The sequence below is a fragment of the Tigriopus californicus genome, chromosome 12 (genome assembly GCF_007210705.1).
Source record: "Tigriopus californicus strain San Diego chromosome 12, Tcal_SD_v2.1, whole genome shotgun sequence".
NCBI classification, from domain to species: domain Eukaryota; kingdom Metazoa; phylum Arthropoda; class Copepoda; order Harpacticoida; family Harpacticidae; genus Tigriopus; species Tigriopus californicus.
The window spans coordinates 17,148,880-17,163,684 of NC_081451.1; the positions used below are offsets into that span (position 1 = coordinate 17,148,880).

At 42.6% G+C, this 14,805-nt stretch overlaps 2 protein-coding genes across 2 annotated transcripts in view; one reads left to right on the plus strand and one right to left on the minus strand.

Moving 5' to 3' along the window:
- Positions 1 to 284: 284 nt before the first annotated feature.
- LOC131892415 (uncharacterized) lies at positions 285 to 5,160 on the plus strand. The gene is made up of 4 exons (XM_059242280.1): positions 285 to 517; positions 1,521 to 1,635; positions 1,992 to 2,180; positions 4,931 to 5,160. The coding sequence occupies exons 1-4, from the start codon at positions 380 to 382 to the stop codon at positions 5,104 to 5,106; spliced, it is 618 nt and encodes a 205-aa protein (XP_059098263.1). The 5' UTR covers positions 285 to 379; the 3' UTR covers positions 5,107 to 5,160.
- Positions 5,161 to 5,396: 236 nt separating this feature from the next.
- Positions 5,397 to 14,805, minus strand: part of LOC131891317 (bromodomain-containing protein 2-like) — a gene marked incomplete at its 5' end in the record, with an annotated part of 13,436 nt that continues 4,027 nt past the window's right edge. The window contains 6 exons of the mRNA XM_059240845.1: positions 5,397 to 6,216; positions 7,927 to 8,785; positions 11,518 to 11,879; positions 12,396 to 12,626; positions 13,060 to 13,352; positions 14,092 to 14,299. Coding sequence (XP_059096828.1) covers positions 5,696 to 6,216; positions 7,927 to 8,785; positions 11,518 to 11,879; positions 12,396 to 12,626; positions 13,060 to 13,352; positions 14,092 to 14,299 — 2,474 coding nt within the window. The remainder of the gene's footprint in view (positions 6,217 to 7,926; positions 8,786 to 11,517; positions 11,880 to 12,395; positions 12,627 to 13,059; positions 13,353 to 14,091; positions 14,300 to 14,805) is intronic.

Genomic DNA, 14,805 nt, shown 5'->3' on the forward strand with positions numbered 1-14,805 from the left:
TATCAACGGGGCTTTGTTGATATGTTGTCAAGCGAAAACCAGTCTGGCCGGAAAAGGGATTTGCGCGACAACACAGTGCAATTAATTGCACTTATCCAATCAGTTCTAAAACAAGATTTCCAACCCACAGTCGCCTTCACCTGTTTTTCTGGATTGGTCAGATGACTCAAATGCGCAATTCAAGCCCCCGAAAAAAGAGAGCAGTTATACTGCACGACCCTGGAACGGGTTCCATTCTTTCTATTCTCGTAACTGTGTAGGTCGGTCGACCATCGCCGATCAAAACCTGACCACAGTCCATGTCCTCCCTTCATTTTTGCCGCATAGCTCTGGCAGTAGGTGTGGGAAATTGGACAATTGCTCCTCATAAACTTTGGCAATGGGGTTCGATAAGGATAGCTTCGACTTGGAGAAGCAATTCACATTCTACGCCTCTTACCATGCTAATCGCGTGAACGTGGCCATCCATTTGGTTTGTGTGTGGCCTATTCTTGCCACTGCCATGCTGCTGCTTCAGGTAATCCCAACAGGCTTTCAACAAGAATCAAGACTGAAGTACCAAGACTATCGAAAAATAGTTGATATGATGAACACTAGAGTGCGCTTCATTTGCTTTGACGAGCTAGGCTCCTGCAAGACAGGGCAGATCGGGCAGATTGATTTCTAATTTGTTTGAGTTGTACATGGCAAAATCTTTCAAACACATTTGTAAGATAAGTCTAGAGACGGGGAAATATCTTTTTTTTACTGTCAGGGGTAAATTTCAAATCATCCTCAAAAATAATATTCAACACAGTGGCAACTTTTGACGTTAGGTTTATTCATGCTCAGACAACTAATTCAAAACTCTGCAACGTTGTGTTACAAGTCAAGATGAGACTTGTGGTAAGGAGTCTCTACTATATGGAAAACTAGTTTTGGCACACTATTTTTCCTCAATATTCTAAACTGGAGGTCAAACTGAGGTTGAAGATTTATAATTTTAATCGTTCAAAGCACTGCTCTCTGTTTTTAACTCCAGCTAGGTCTTAAATATTCCAGTTCTAAAAATTACAAGCTGTGCTTGTCTCATCCTGCAGCCAAAACTCAGACAGATCACTTCATGGGTTAGAATGTCTAACTGGGTGTGGCAAGGAAAAGGGCAAACAAACACCACCATGAGCATTGATTATGGTGATGAGGGCAATGATGAGCCTGCAAATGGAAGCCATATATGTTTACTTGGGTTTTCTTTGAGTTTCTTTCCATTTGCTTGACCAAAAATATTTGAACAGGCCTCCATTTTTAACATATTTGGCTAAGAAAATTTTTGTTTAGCAATTTCATTTTGTTGTGATAAGATGCGTCATTTGTTTGAATATGTAGAACTAACGAGTTAACAAGGACAATAAAAATTGACAGGCAGGAAAGCAATATCAAAACATTACGCATCCCTTTTTTGGCAACTTCAAACTGCATTTTTTTTAGGCTTGAATATGGGTGATTTGTATTTTACCCGTTTCTTGTTCTCCCAATTTCAGTTATCGTCCTACTGCTTCTTGACTCATCTGCCAATGCCTCATGCACTTCAAAATTTGCCCTTTGGTCTGCAAGCCCCGCTCAACTTGGCCTTGGTTATGGCCATTATATATATTGGTAGAGTATTCCATTCGGATCAATTTGTCCAACATAACAACAAGCCAACGGAGCAACTATACAACACATTTCAAAAGGAATTGAGGTCGCTCTGTTCCTCATAAATTTGATCAAAAGTCCCGACATGTGTTGGTAAATGTGATAAAAAAATGTGACGCACATTCACACCGTAAATAGCAATCACCATGAGTTTGAACCCCGCCATCTAACGGTCAATCACAAAACCTTGGAAATCGTGATAGCCCTTATAGATGCGAAAATATTGGTTTGTTCTTGGCCATAAACGCCAAGGATGTGGCTTTGTCAACAGATGAACAGGCTGCACATAGTTTGAGAAGTGTCTGTTTCGATTGCAGTATCTTATTTCGCCATGGAGCCGATTGCGGGGGGTCTAGGGGCCCTTATGGTGGCTGGACTTTACTTTGGAACATGGAAAATGGTCTCCGAGGATTGGTATGTGGGCGGTTACCCCATTTGGCAGGCGGCTTGGGTCATCTTCTTTTTGGCATGGACTTTTCAATTCATCGGACATGGGGTCTTCGAAGGTATTAAGATTGCAAGAGAAGCATTGGGATCGGATTCTTTAACAAGGATATGGTTAGGAATAGGTTGCTGAACTTCTTTGACCATACCTAGAGCTAGCCATAGGGTACTCCATGAGCTAGCTAGCTAGCGCTTGTCAACAAGATTGTTGCATCTTATTGGTACCATTACTTGCAATTGTGAGTTGGCTTTAAAAATGGACAGAAAGCACGACCAGTTTAGCCACAATGTTCAAAAATGTGTCATTTAGTATCAAATTTGGCCACAAAATACTGCCATTATATTTTACACGAAACAAAACATATTTTCCAATTGCCTTAAAAAAAAAAGATTAACAACTATTGTTTTGAAACATGCGGAAAATACAACTAACATTGTTTCAGATCAATTACAGATAAATATTTCAAAATTTTTTTTGCATAATCTTCGAGCACAAATCTAGATGATCATGAGTTTGAGGATGGGTAAAACTTTACAGACAGCGATTGAAATAGTATTCATTGGATTGGAAATTTGCCATCAGTGATCAATTCTTTTTGACATTAAAATGCAAGACATAATATGTTGACAATAACTTGTAAAATTTCACACCTACATGCAAGCTATTACAACATACTCAATTTTTTGTAACCTATTTCAAATCAATAGAAATTGAAATCCCCTGGATTGTAAAAACTAAGCATCTGATAAATATGAGATGTTGAGGGCACCTTCCTCAATACATTATTAACAGAGTTCTAATATTATCGATTGACTATGTATAGAATTGTGAGGCTTCTTCATGTATGTTAGGTGGTCCAATACACAAATCTGAGTTTATTTTCTGAAACATGTGTTCCCCCCCCTCGCAAAAAAAGCTATTTTTGTCTAGGAAGAGAAAGGCCAATAGAAGTTCTTATGTATTAAGCAAACGCATGATTGTTTAACCCCCGTCAGTTTTAGAAAGAGCAAGGCGGACTTTCTTTTTCTAGACTCCATTGGATTGCCAGACTTGATAAGATTTCGATTAATCACTATTTGACGAATTTGTCTTTTCTTGCCAGGAAAGCAATACGTCGAATTGTTCTAACCTTCTTTTAAAAGTTATAGTGATTCTCGAATTCTCGACTGTTGCTATTTTTTAAGCTTCTATTATTTTGAATATCATAGGATGCTATGGTCTTTGAACTTAAAGTCATTTTTTGTAGACAAGGCCAGAAATGGGACTTTTTTACAAGGACATAAAAGCCTGGAAACATCGATACAGATCTTTGCTCAGGTACAGTTTAAAAGTGTTGCATCCAATGATGAATACTTGAAAAATAGTCGATCATCCTCAAATACTAATAAACATTTGCATTTCTATCTGAATGCCCCATGATGATTGTTTCTTACAACAGACAATTCCATCTTTTAACACGAATAGAAACGATGATAATGTACGTACCCACAGAAGATAATGCTTTGTCAAAGCCGTAAAGCATGAATCAAAAGAGAAAAGTTGGCCGGGGTGTTTGGACTTTGGTATAAAAAGAGTGGTGGTTTTCCAATGCCGAAATGCCGAATGAACTAGTCTCACTTTTTGTTGTTTTAGGCAGTATTTTTCCTTGAACAGTTTGATTACCAAACTTTTCGCATTGCCTTTTTAGAACCAAAAGGAAATTTAGTTAGACAAGGAATGCATGTCCTCTTCTCTGGAATGCTTACTTGCTAGCCTAGAATACTCGTAGTTATTGCATAACCTGGACATGAACGCTTTGATATGTTCTGCACCAAAATCATCCAAAATGGTATGTTAATGCAGACTTAATGCTTTTGCTTAATAGTCAATTAAAAGTGTCGATTGAGTATTCCAGAAAAGTTCCCTCATTGTGCTTTGGCTGTCTGGCCATGATCATTCAGTCGAACCCAGAGCTTATAAAGAAACTATCTGCATCTTTTCTTTTAGCGTTGTCTTGCAATTTTGTTGCAAACATTCGTTTTTTTTTGTTCTTTAATCATTTTGTTCTTAAGTATTTGAGATAAGAGCTAAAACATGTGGCACTTTTCTTCATTTATTTACATTTTTTTTAATTGCAATTTTTCTTTTTTTTTTGGTGCCAATTTTCATTGCATTCTTTGAGCAGGCCTAGTGATAATTGTTACGCTAACTAGAATTTCAAAGATGTTAGACTCTAATGATTCCTTGCTCTTATGTGGAATGTTTGCCAGTTGTTCCCTTGGCCAATAAATGCTCGCTTGTGTTCCACTTGTCAAGCCGAGATCCATTGTCTTTTCTCTCAAGATTTGATCTTACTCTTTATATTTCTGTGATTTCACTTGTAGCAGCACAATGAATGAAAATCTGTTCCCCTCTCTTTTTTTCCTTAAGCTAAGTGCCCTTGTGGACTACCAAATCTAACTTTTAGCCACCTAAAGGAAAGTTTATTAGATCAATCTAAAAAAGTATGTTAGCTATGGATTCCGAATATTGATTGTTTCAATGTTATGAGCGCTTGTCATTTTGAAAAATGCTCTTGACAGGGCCAAAAACTTTGAGAAATAAAAGCTTCTTGCTTCTCGGAGAAGCCCCTTTAAATAAGTAGTCTTCTGTCTGTATAGTATTGAGGGCCTGAAAATATGACATGTCTTAGTTTGGCCCTTCCCGCAATAGTTTCTACATATTCAGGGCACACCAATGAAAGCATCAATATGGTGTTTAACCATATTTTGAAAATTATGTTTCCAGGCCCTACTAACAAATAAATAATGTGTTGCCAATTCTTGTCTTTAGGGCGAGCTCCTGCTCTTTTGGACAGCTTGGACCAAGCCTTGATCACGGGAGGACTATTTGTTTTACTCGAGATATTTTTCTTTTTTGGCTATCGCCAAGATTTCTACCACAAAATGATGGATCAGGTGAGGACCAACATCGAAGAGTTCCGGGAATCCAACAAAAAGGGCCAATGATTTTTGAAACACGAGTGCGACTGATGCCAAAATAAAAGCAAATGCAACCCCAAACATCTCGCATTTCAATAGTTTCATTCATTAACGAGCAGAAGCTGATCCGCTCAGTATCGAAATTCCCAGAAATGTGAGCGGACGATCCGTTGAAATGAGTTAGGTTTCACGTGCCTTTTCTTACTTTTTTGTCAAAAAAAAATAAACAAAGGATGAGCAAATAACCGGATATCCCGTCAGTCCGATCATGTGGGCGCAAAAATATCTCTTCAAAAGGGATGGTGAGGAGTGGCAACGAGTGGTGTATAGGTTTTATTGACTCTTTTAGAATGGCATATGCATACTTATTAAACATGTTTCGCCTACGTAGTCATTCGTGTCCCTTCATGTTAAACTTAATTACAAAATACTTCGTTGCTGGGAAGAAAGGAGCTCAAGTTTGTGTGGTGTGTTTGTGAACTTCCAGCGTTGACCAAGGGATGATCCCAAGAGGTGGGTTTGTTTGTGAAACATCAAAGCAAGCAGGTTGTTGACCTCTTCTGTCCCTCCTCAATCATTGGTTATCAAGAGAAGGGGCGTTGGCAGGCTGCCTCAGTTAGGTGATGTTCTCTTCAAAGGCAGCCATGAGGTCAGATTGCATGTTCATATCAATTTGATTGGCTTTCGCCTCCCTACGCCGGCGCTCTTGCTCACGCTGGCGCAAGCGCTCACGCTCCAAGCGTGCCGCCTCCGCCAACTTGTCAGCTTCAGATTGAGCGTTGACCTCAGGCTGGCCGGGTGGCGCCCCCGCCCCCGCTCCGGCAGCGTTATTTGGTCCACCGGTCATGCTTCGGCGCGCCTGCTCCAACAGCTCTTCCTCCTCCTTCTCTTTTCTCTTCTCGTTCTCCTGGCGCTGACGCTCCCGCTCAGCCGCCTCTTTCTTCAACCGCTGGGTTTCTTGCTGTTCTTTGAGTTGGCGCTCACGGTCTTGTTTCTCTTGAGCAGCCTTCCTGAAGGCTGCAAACGTGTCCGATGTTTTCTGGTGGAAATTCGATTTGGAAGAGGCCTGCGTGCTGGCCATAGCTCCAGCTCCCACATTAGAAGTGGCGGTATTTTGACCAGCCAAACTCGACCAACCTGAAAGAGACAAACAACATGGTTTGTTCACTTTCACTCAAAATCTTGAGCGCTTGATGATGGTAATTTAGTACAGTGGTCATCTTTTCATTCACACCACTCGACTTATAAAATGTATACAGTATAATGTGCATCTCTTTGCCTACATTGTCTCGGCCAGGGAAGTTTTTTGAAGGAAAGGGATCATTCTTGACTGAGAGCCAGTCAGATGCAAAGGAAATGTACTGCAAGTGGGGAAGCGAGGCCCTTCAGGACGATCGTGATGGCCATCAAGCTTCACGTGAAAATATCTGCGCTCATGCTAAGACTAGATTTCAATACTTTGGAAGCCTAACCTTAAAGTCTGAGCCGTAATCAACAAGTGACCCGGTACATAGAAATAAGCCATATTTTTCCCCATTACATATTTTGGAGAGGGGCAAAAAATCAAAGGCGTGTTGTCCGAAATGAGAGAAAGGTCAGGCGTCAGATCTACAAACTCAATTATTAATGTTGAACGCCACATTTGGGTCAATTTCAGCCAAATTTGTCATATCATGTGAAAATGGTCTTTGGACAATTAAAACATGGCCATTCAATGGGGGGGGGGGTGTTAGTGAGTGGAGGCAATAATTGAATTGAACCCACAATGAACCAAGAGGATACGAATCAACGAATCAGAGGTGAGTTCACGTTCAACCACAGGCCCATCTTAAGCTAATGGCATTCTAAAATTGATGGGCCATTCTGTGATAACTTGTTATGGAAACCAAATAAAAAAGATATATTGAATTGACTCTCAATGAAACAACCTAACTTGAAGCAAAGTGAGCCACTCTTGCAGTAGTTCTTCATGTGACTGATGTTTGTTTCAGGCGCGAAGGAGCTCTGACTTTGGTTGTTTTGCGAAACATCTGAAGCCTCTCATCATTTTGGAGAGAGGGTGGGCCATTGCCAGCCAACTAACAAGCCTAAAACTTGCAACGCCCATTTTGTTCGTAAGCCATCCCCAAACTTTTAGTGGTACCAACTTTGTTTTTTTTTTTAAGGCAACCCACACAAAGTCCAAGCCGAGGATCCAAATGACTCTTTTTTTGGTGTAAGGGGACAAACATGAAGTTTTTGATAAAAAAAATAAGGACCAACTGTCGGCTTGAATGAAATTCGATGCATCGGTGGTGGGCACCTTTCTCGAACTCAATAGCTCCGCCCAGGTGACGGAGGCAACTCCAAGTGTGGAACTTAAACTGCACAAAATTGCCAAATTGCACAAACCCAAAATCAATGCCAACGAACACCTTTTAACGGGCAGATATTAGCGACGAAATTATGCCATGGAGGCTTCAATATACTCAAGTTTACGGCTTGGAACGGGGACGCAAGTCCAATTGTGGGACTTCTGTTCATTTACTTATAATCACTCCACGTTCACGGGAAATTATGCATCTGGAATACTTCATCTGTCATTTTTCCACTATAAGCGATCCTCCTTAGAAGCGGAAAAATGGCAGCACAATCAGAAATGTTGTGAACAGCTGAATTACATAGATTTGTTTCTTTCAATTTACAAAACCTATAGCCTTTACATTTCTCGATACCTTGAGGGAATTCAGGATTGAACAACAATGAGGGAAATGGTAATGCATAAATAACGTCAATCTTTCTCATCTCCAAAAAGAACCTCAAGAATCAACGAACTGTTTTAGGCTGCCATCGAAATGTTCTTCTTACCTTTGAGCGCCGCCTTGGTCTTGGTGCCTCCTCCTCCTCCTCCTCCTCCAACTCCTGCGGGCGCTCCTCCTCCGCCCAGTACAGCAGCATTCAGTCCACCACTGTCCAGCGCATCAACGCTGTTCCTACCGCTAGCGACGGGCATGCCGACTCCCATTGGGGCGCCAAATGCAGGCGCAGGCTGTTGCGGCACCATAGGTTCGCGAGGCGCGGGGCCGTGGTTCGAGTTGGGCATAAGGTCGCGCCTCACACTGATATTGGTCGAAGGGTTGCTTCCCGCTCCGTTCCCAGGCACTGGCGCCGAGGAGTTAGCCGTCGCCGCAACAGCCGCCGCAGCCGCAGCAGCGGCGACTGCAGCCTTATGATTGGCCTTGTCAGCCGCTTTGGTGGGCGAGTTCTCGGTTTCCGAGTCTGAGTCGCTATCTGAGCTTGAGCTGGACGACCCAGAGCTCTCACTGTCACTGGAGCTGCCCGAAGAGCCGTTGCCCGCATTGGGCCCGCCTCCACTGGCCGCTTTGGCTTCTCCGGATTTGCCGCCACCCGCACTGTTCTTGGCGCCGGCGGCCCCTCCTCCTCCTCCTCCTCCCCGAGCCTTCTTCTCCTTGCGTGGGTCGCCGCCCAGGGTCTTGGTCACATCTTCGAGCCGCTTCTCGAGCTCCTGCTTCTTTTCGGTGAGCTGCTGGTCGCCGGATTTCTTTTCGTAGTAAGGCTTGAGAGGCTTGGCTCGGCGGAGACATGTGGCCACGTACTTCTCGAGCTCCCGCAAGGTGGACGGCTTGAGCGTCTCGAAGTCGATCTCGATCTCGTCCGGGTTGGTCTCTCGCAGCGAGGGCTCGCGAGACTGGATGATATGCACCACCTGGAACACAACAAGAGAGAAGCGTGAGGTTGCACATAAGCAAAGGAAAGGCTCCTTCTTTGTACTGTGGTCATAAATGACGCTTGTGAATTGACGAGAGGCATACCAACACAAATGGCAACACGTTGAACTAACTGATGGTTATTGTTCTTTATGGAAGGTCCATACCATGGCAATGGTCTCTCTACAAAACAATATTGCACACTGAATACAATACTCACACATTTTGTTCCAAGTTGTAGTTCAGTTCGAACAGCCGTGCCATTATGGTAATTGTATGTCCCCCTCCCATACTGTCCAAAGGATTAGTGTGTGTTGCCCAACCTAGGTGGTATGCCCCTCCCTCTTAGCTATGATATAGTGGTCATTTCTTGCATTAATGGTGTGATAGTATGAAAGCTGGAGCCAAGGTGCATGGGAATTTCCTTTGAGGCTTGCCAAATTTGGTTCCCTGATTGGGCTCCATTATTCAAGAAACCCTGTGACCGGCATCAATAATTATATTCATTACCCCAGAGTGTATCTTAAAAAGGTAACAAAGGGAGTTTCTTGGCAGTAAAGGGACATTCAAATTATAGAAAAAAAGACTAACCACTGGGACATTGAAAGGAGGGTTCTTTTCTTTTGACTCCGTGAATAAACAACACTTTTAAAAGTTGAAAGAAAACAAAAAAAAAAAAACCACCGTGTATTTGTTCAGATCTGCTGAAGGCGTGGCTGCGGAATGGCTTTGAAAATTTGCTGTGAATAAATAACATTTAGTGACGAAAAACAAAGGTTATCAAATTCGATGATCAAACTTGAGGTTAAAATGTTCCTTTGAGGTTTACCATATGTTTATGGTAGCGTACTTCAAGTATACTAGATTTTTTTTCAAAATCAATTCTACATAAAATCATGTCCCAATTTGTTCCACATCACCCCTCGCAAAAAAATCCTTTCCAAATGAATAAACACCAAATAATCATAAAAGTTCTCATGCACAACGGCCTTTTTTTGTTCCACTATGATTCACATGTTATGACGACTGCAATGGTTCTCCCAAGTGTCCAATAAAGATTAATGAAAGGTAAACTGGAATGCCACACACTGCTCATTTACTAGAATCATTGAGGCGTTAATAACACCAAGATTGTTTCGTGTTTTATCCATCTTTTCCAACGAAAGAGGGACGCACATCTGACATAGAAAGACTCATATGAACCAACCTGACAAAACTTTCTCAGCTTTGTCTTACTAACTTTCTATCAAAGCATGAAGGTCCCCCTCAGGGATCGGTTTTCTTTGCACTAGATTTGACCAGGAGCCCTAAACCTAAAGGTTTCTTTCCTCATGGAGCTTCCAAATAATGGTTGAGTACATCAAGAGGATCACGTCTCAAAAAAGCTGTGTCCTTTTCTTGGCGTCATTTGCAACGTTTGATCATTCGGATTCACTCTTTGACAAAAAAAAAACACAAGAGGCCTGGAATCCATGTTTGTTAGCCTAGCTCAGGTTTGCATGTGTCGTCTTGTTCCTGTCTGCCTTAACCATGTCAACCTTAAACATGAGCCCACCATGAGAGTAAGGCTCTAATTTGAACCGACGTAGAAACCCGTTGCATGGTTGGGGAACATTGAACATGTTTTAAATATCGATGTCATGAGATATGAAGACGAGCAAGTTTGCGTCGCATCACGCATGTCGGACAGTTTTTAGAGTCTAAATCTGGAGTGTTGGCCCTCTAGCGGCTCAAGAGCGCATTCTAGGAGATGATGCGTTGAACATAAGGGACGTTACTTCAATACTAAGTTTTGTGATCTTCATTTCATCTTTTGGAGCCAACTCTCATTTTTTGACGCACTTTTAGCATATCATTGTTTAAATGTGAATAATACAAACTCCAAGTTGTTTGTGATTGTGGATCATCAACACTGCTTCTACTATTTAAGCTCATGAAATTGCCACCTGGCTGTGGAGGGCGCTTCATCTCGGTGTCATTGCCCTCCCATCTAACTGTCAAACTGAGAGTTACAAGACGTTTCAGTCTCAATTAAAAGAGACAAACCAGCTAGCAGCACCCTTGTGTTTTCCTCTTTCTATCCAGAGGCCTATGGTATGAACACTTTGTCTGATGTAAAGTAGGCACTTTTAGTGACCAACGTTTTAGGTGTCTAGAACCTGGACGTTGGACAACTGAGCCCAATTTTTTTTCAGACAAGGAGTGAATCTCATATCAAGAACAGATCAAACTTCTGTAGTATGGTACGACCCCTCTTCTTGATCTAAGATTCACTCCTTTGCCTTAAAAAACTGGGCTGTGATGCCTGAGTTGGCTGAATAGTACAATAACGTGTTAGCAAAGCTCAGGAGATCATCTATTGCAGTGTTTAACTGATGGTTGTCCTACATTCAAAGTCTGGAAATCTATGACCTTGGTCATCAAAAGTGCAAGCCGGACCTAAGACAAGATGTTGTTAACTTTGGCCCCTGGCTGACTTCCCTTGTAGTATTCTGTGTCTCAGTCAGAGAAAATATAAGGGATTTTAAGTAATCTTTGATGCAGGTCTTATCCTTCAAACAAATAGAACCCCCCGTGCTGGCTTATACATTTTGTGTCCACACACGATAAGCATAACTATCCATATCCCCCCCAAACCAGTGCCCAAATTGTAAAGAAAAGAACCTTTTGAACGGTAGATGGCGGTAGCCTCTGAAACTGATGACGTCAACTGATGTCTACACCGACTCACCCGGCCAATTTTGTCTCCAGGCAGTTTATTGATGTCCAGACTGAGCTTGCGCTTCTCGTCGTAGGACATGGGCTTGGCGTCGTCCTCGTCGTCGGACGTGTAATGAGGAATGGGTGGGGGAGGCAGAGTCCCGCCCACACCCCCGCCGGCTCCTCCGCCACTCGCCACTTGAGAAGCGACGGGAGGCGGAGGAGGCGGGACCTCGGCTTTCGCCTTCTTGGCCCCTCGACTGCCCACTCCGCCAGGCCCAGCCTTTCTCGGCCTTTTGACCCCGCGACCACCACCACCACCACCAGGGGGCGCTTGGCCCCCCATGGCATCACCCGAGCCGGGAGCGCCAAAGCTGCCCGAAGATTTTGCCCCTGAAAGAGAAACGTTGTCAAGGAGTGTCATTAAAGGGGCTTTATTCATCATGCCTTTAATTTGTCCCTTTTTTGTACAAGAAAGACTGTTTGGACTTGATCTCGCATCGTGAAATGAGACGTGAAATGGAAGAAATAGTGAAGGGGCTACTTTGACAACGTCAAAGACGCTTGATGTTACTAGATCGTGCTCATTTTTTTCCCGTAGCAGGGCTCGGGTTTGCACACTCAAATACCAAGGCTATTATTCTCTTTGTTCTTTCTATTTTTAACCCATTTGTCCATCAATCCCATTCAAGTGTATAATCACAATTTCACCATAACCGATCCCCCTCCGCTATCAACCATAAATCTCAAACTTGACATCCCTGAATCGAGCCCATAAATCGACCCCCCCCCCCCCAAAAAAAAAACTGCCATCTCAAGATCCTGTCAAGTTTATACGAGGGAACATTTCAGGGAAAAAGGGAGATATTCCAAAAAGGCCTGCCCATGACACCCCGCGCAATTCCTTACCTCTTCCGGCTCCTCCTCTCCCGCGACCACGCCCTCTCGTGGGCATGGGCATGGGCGCTGCCGGGAGAAGGTCTTCGAAGTCGTCAAAGGCGGACGCCAAACGTGAGGAACCCGAGGCATCCACATGAGTCGTGTGATTGAGCAGGCCAGAATGGTTCATGCCCACCGTGGGCGTGGCCAGGGCTCGATGGCTGTTGTTGCGAGCATTGGTCCGACCTCCTGCAGCACGAACTATTATAAATAAGACATGTACTCAATTCAGTTCATCTCTAAATTAATCCAAAAAAACAAAAATAAAATTAAAAAATAGGCAAATGGGATATGTTTTGATAGCCTTTCAACACAATGAGTTAAATTTCAAGCTTCCTTGATTTCTATGCAAATGTGCCCCAATGTGTTTCAATACTTGTTTGAACTCGACAGGAATATATCTTTAACAACAAAGTTATTCGGAATGGTAACGTGTTTTCAATCAATCAATCAATGTCCTTATATACAAGAGCCTTTCAAATCTGTAAAAATGCATCCTTTATCCACAGTAAGCAAGCACAGCATGAGTCCAAAGAAATTTATAATCCTCTCTACTACTCATGCAGTAAGCCAAATTGCACTCTATTGCAATCATGATCGTAATTATCGTACTCATCGTAATTCTAATGATTACCTCCTCCTCCTCCTCCTCCTCGGTCATGCCTCCGCTTCTTGCGCGCAGCACTCTCTTCCACCAGGATTCGGATTTGCTCACTAAGCTGTCTCATCTGCTCTTGGACGTGAAGGAGGCGTCGATTCCAATCGTCCTTGCTGACCTGGTCCTTTTCGCTCCCATCCGAGTCAAAGTCCATTTTTTCGACCTTGACTGCGCCACCTGCAGCCTTTCTGGGGCCGGTCAAAGGAGGAGCTGCTGGTGTGCTCAAAGCGGGCGCGCCGGCGCCCACTGGGCCAGCTCCATGAAGCCTGCTGTACGGCCAAGGCGGATGGAGAGTCATTATTAGACTTGAAATTAGTCCCTTTTGGTTTTTCTTCTTCTTTTTTTGATTCCGGAATCTATGTGATTCATGAATAACTCATTTGTAGTTTGCGGTTTAAGCTATGGATTGTCAAGGATTAACAAGTTCTAGTCTAGATTGACAAAATCAAAATTTACAAATTTGAAACCTACCAATGACATGTAACGAAGCCCTCTTTTAAATTGAACTTTAGGTGCGTTCCCTCCAAAGAATTAGAATAAATATTTCATCTACGTGTTTGATGAGGTCTATGTTAAATTTCTCGAGGGGGGGAAAAAACAACAGTGTTCTATTTATGTATTTTCGTTGTATCTAAAATAAATACATCGAAAATGGGGGGGCTTCGATATTAATGAAAGTGATCTAAAGATTTCATAGAAATCTTACACAGTTTGTCATTTTCTAAAACGGTGTCGGTGACATTGACAATAAAGTTTGAAAAAAAAATGTACAAATCAAAGTCATGAAAACTAGAAACGCATTTTCCAGTGTCATCGACACCGTTGTAGACAAATGACGCATTGTGTCAGATTTCGTGACGAAAACACACTTAAATGTCTTTTTATTTTTTATTTTCACAATCCACGACAAAAAGGGTTGTTGCCCTTTCGACGCTAGCAGTCAGTTAATAATATAATAACTTTAGTCGCCTTCAGCCAAAAGAGACGAGGAGGACCCTCGCCCATTAAGTAAGTATGTGTTTCCTCACCTGTTCTAGCTTTTTGGCCATGGCCACAACATCGTGGGTTTCAGGATTGTAGGTGTAGCAGTTCTTAAAGATTTGTCTGACATCTTGAGCAAATTCTTCAGGTTTTCCATACTCTCGACCGTCCATCTTTTGCTTCACGGTCCCAAGGTCCATGGGCCGTGTGATGATGTTGTGATAGTCATGAAGACCTAATGAAAGCATCGAAACCCAAAATGAACAATCACGTCATCGTCATCATGAAGATCAATGATTCCCAAATGTCTTCATTTCTTCACTTGGCATGGTGGTCTCAGCCAGAACCACTCCAACAATGGACTACACGGACGGACTTCCGAGACAAATAAAGAATGCACTATGAACGGGTTTCCGGCCCAATGGCCCTGCTTCTAGTGCTAGTTGGTGGACAAATCTAGTTGGACCCATTCAAGAGGATATGAAAACAGATGCAATGAAGGACAAGTCAGTTTTACATTATTTACTTCTACAGACGTTTGTTTCAGAGTCATAGTGGTAAAAGCTTCCCTACTAAGACTCCAATGAATGTACATAGCTTGTGAGCCAGATTTTGGGGCCCAAGCGTGGTCAAAAAAATACTTTATCTCATCTAATCAATTGCTAACGATTAATTGAATAAATGTGTTCTTCCGTTGCATGCCTCGAACTCTATTTTCCATTTTTAGCCATGATCATAGTG

Coding starts and splice junctions, on each gene's coding strand:
- LOC131892415 (XM_059242280.1), top strand. CDS start 380: ATGGGGTTCGATAAGGATAGCTTCGACTTGGAGAAGCAATTCACATTC. Junction 518..1,520: donor CTGCCATGCTGCTGCTTCAG/GTAATCCCAACA, acceptor TCCCAATTTCAG/TTATCGTCCTACTGCTTCTT. Junction 2,181..4,930: donor CGGACATGGGGTCTTCGAAG/GTATTAAGATTG, acceptor TCTTGTCTTTAG/GGCGAGCTCCTGCTCTTTTG.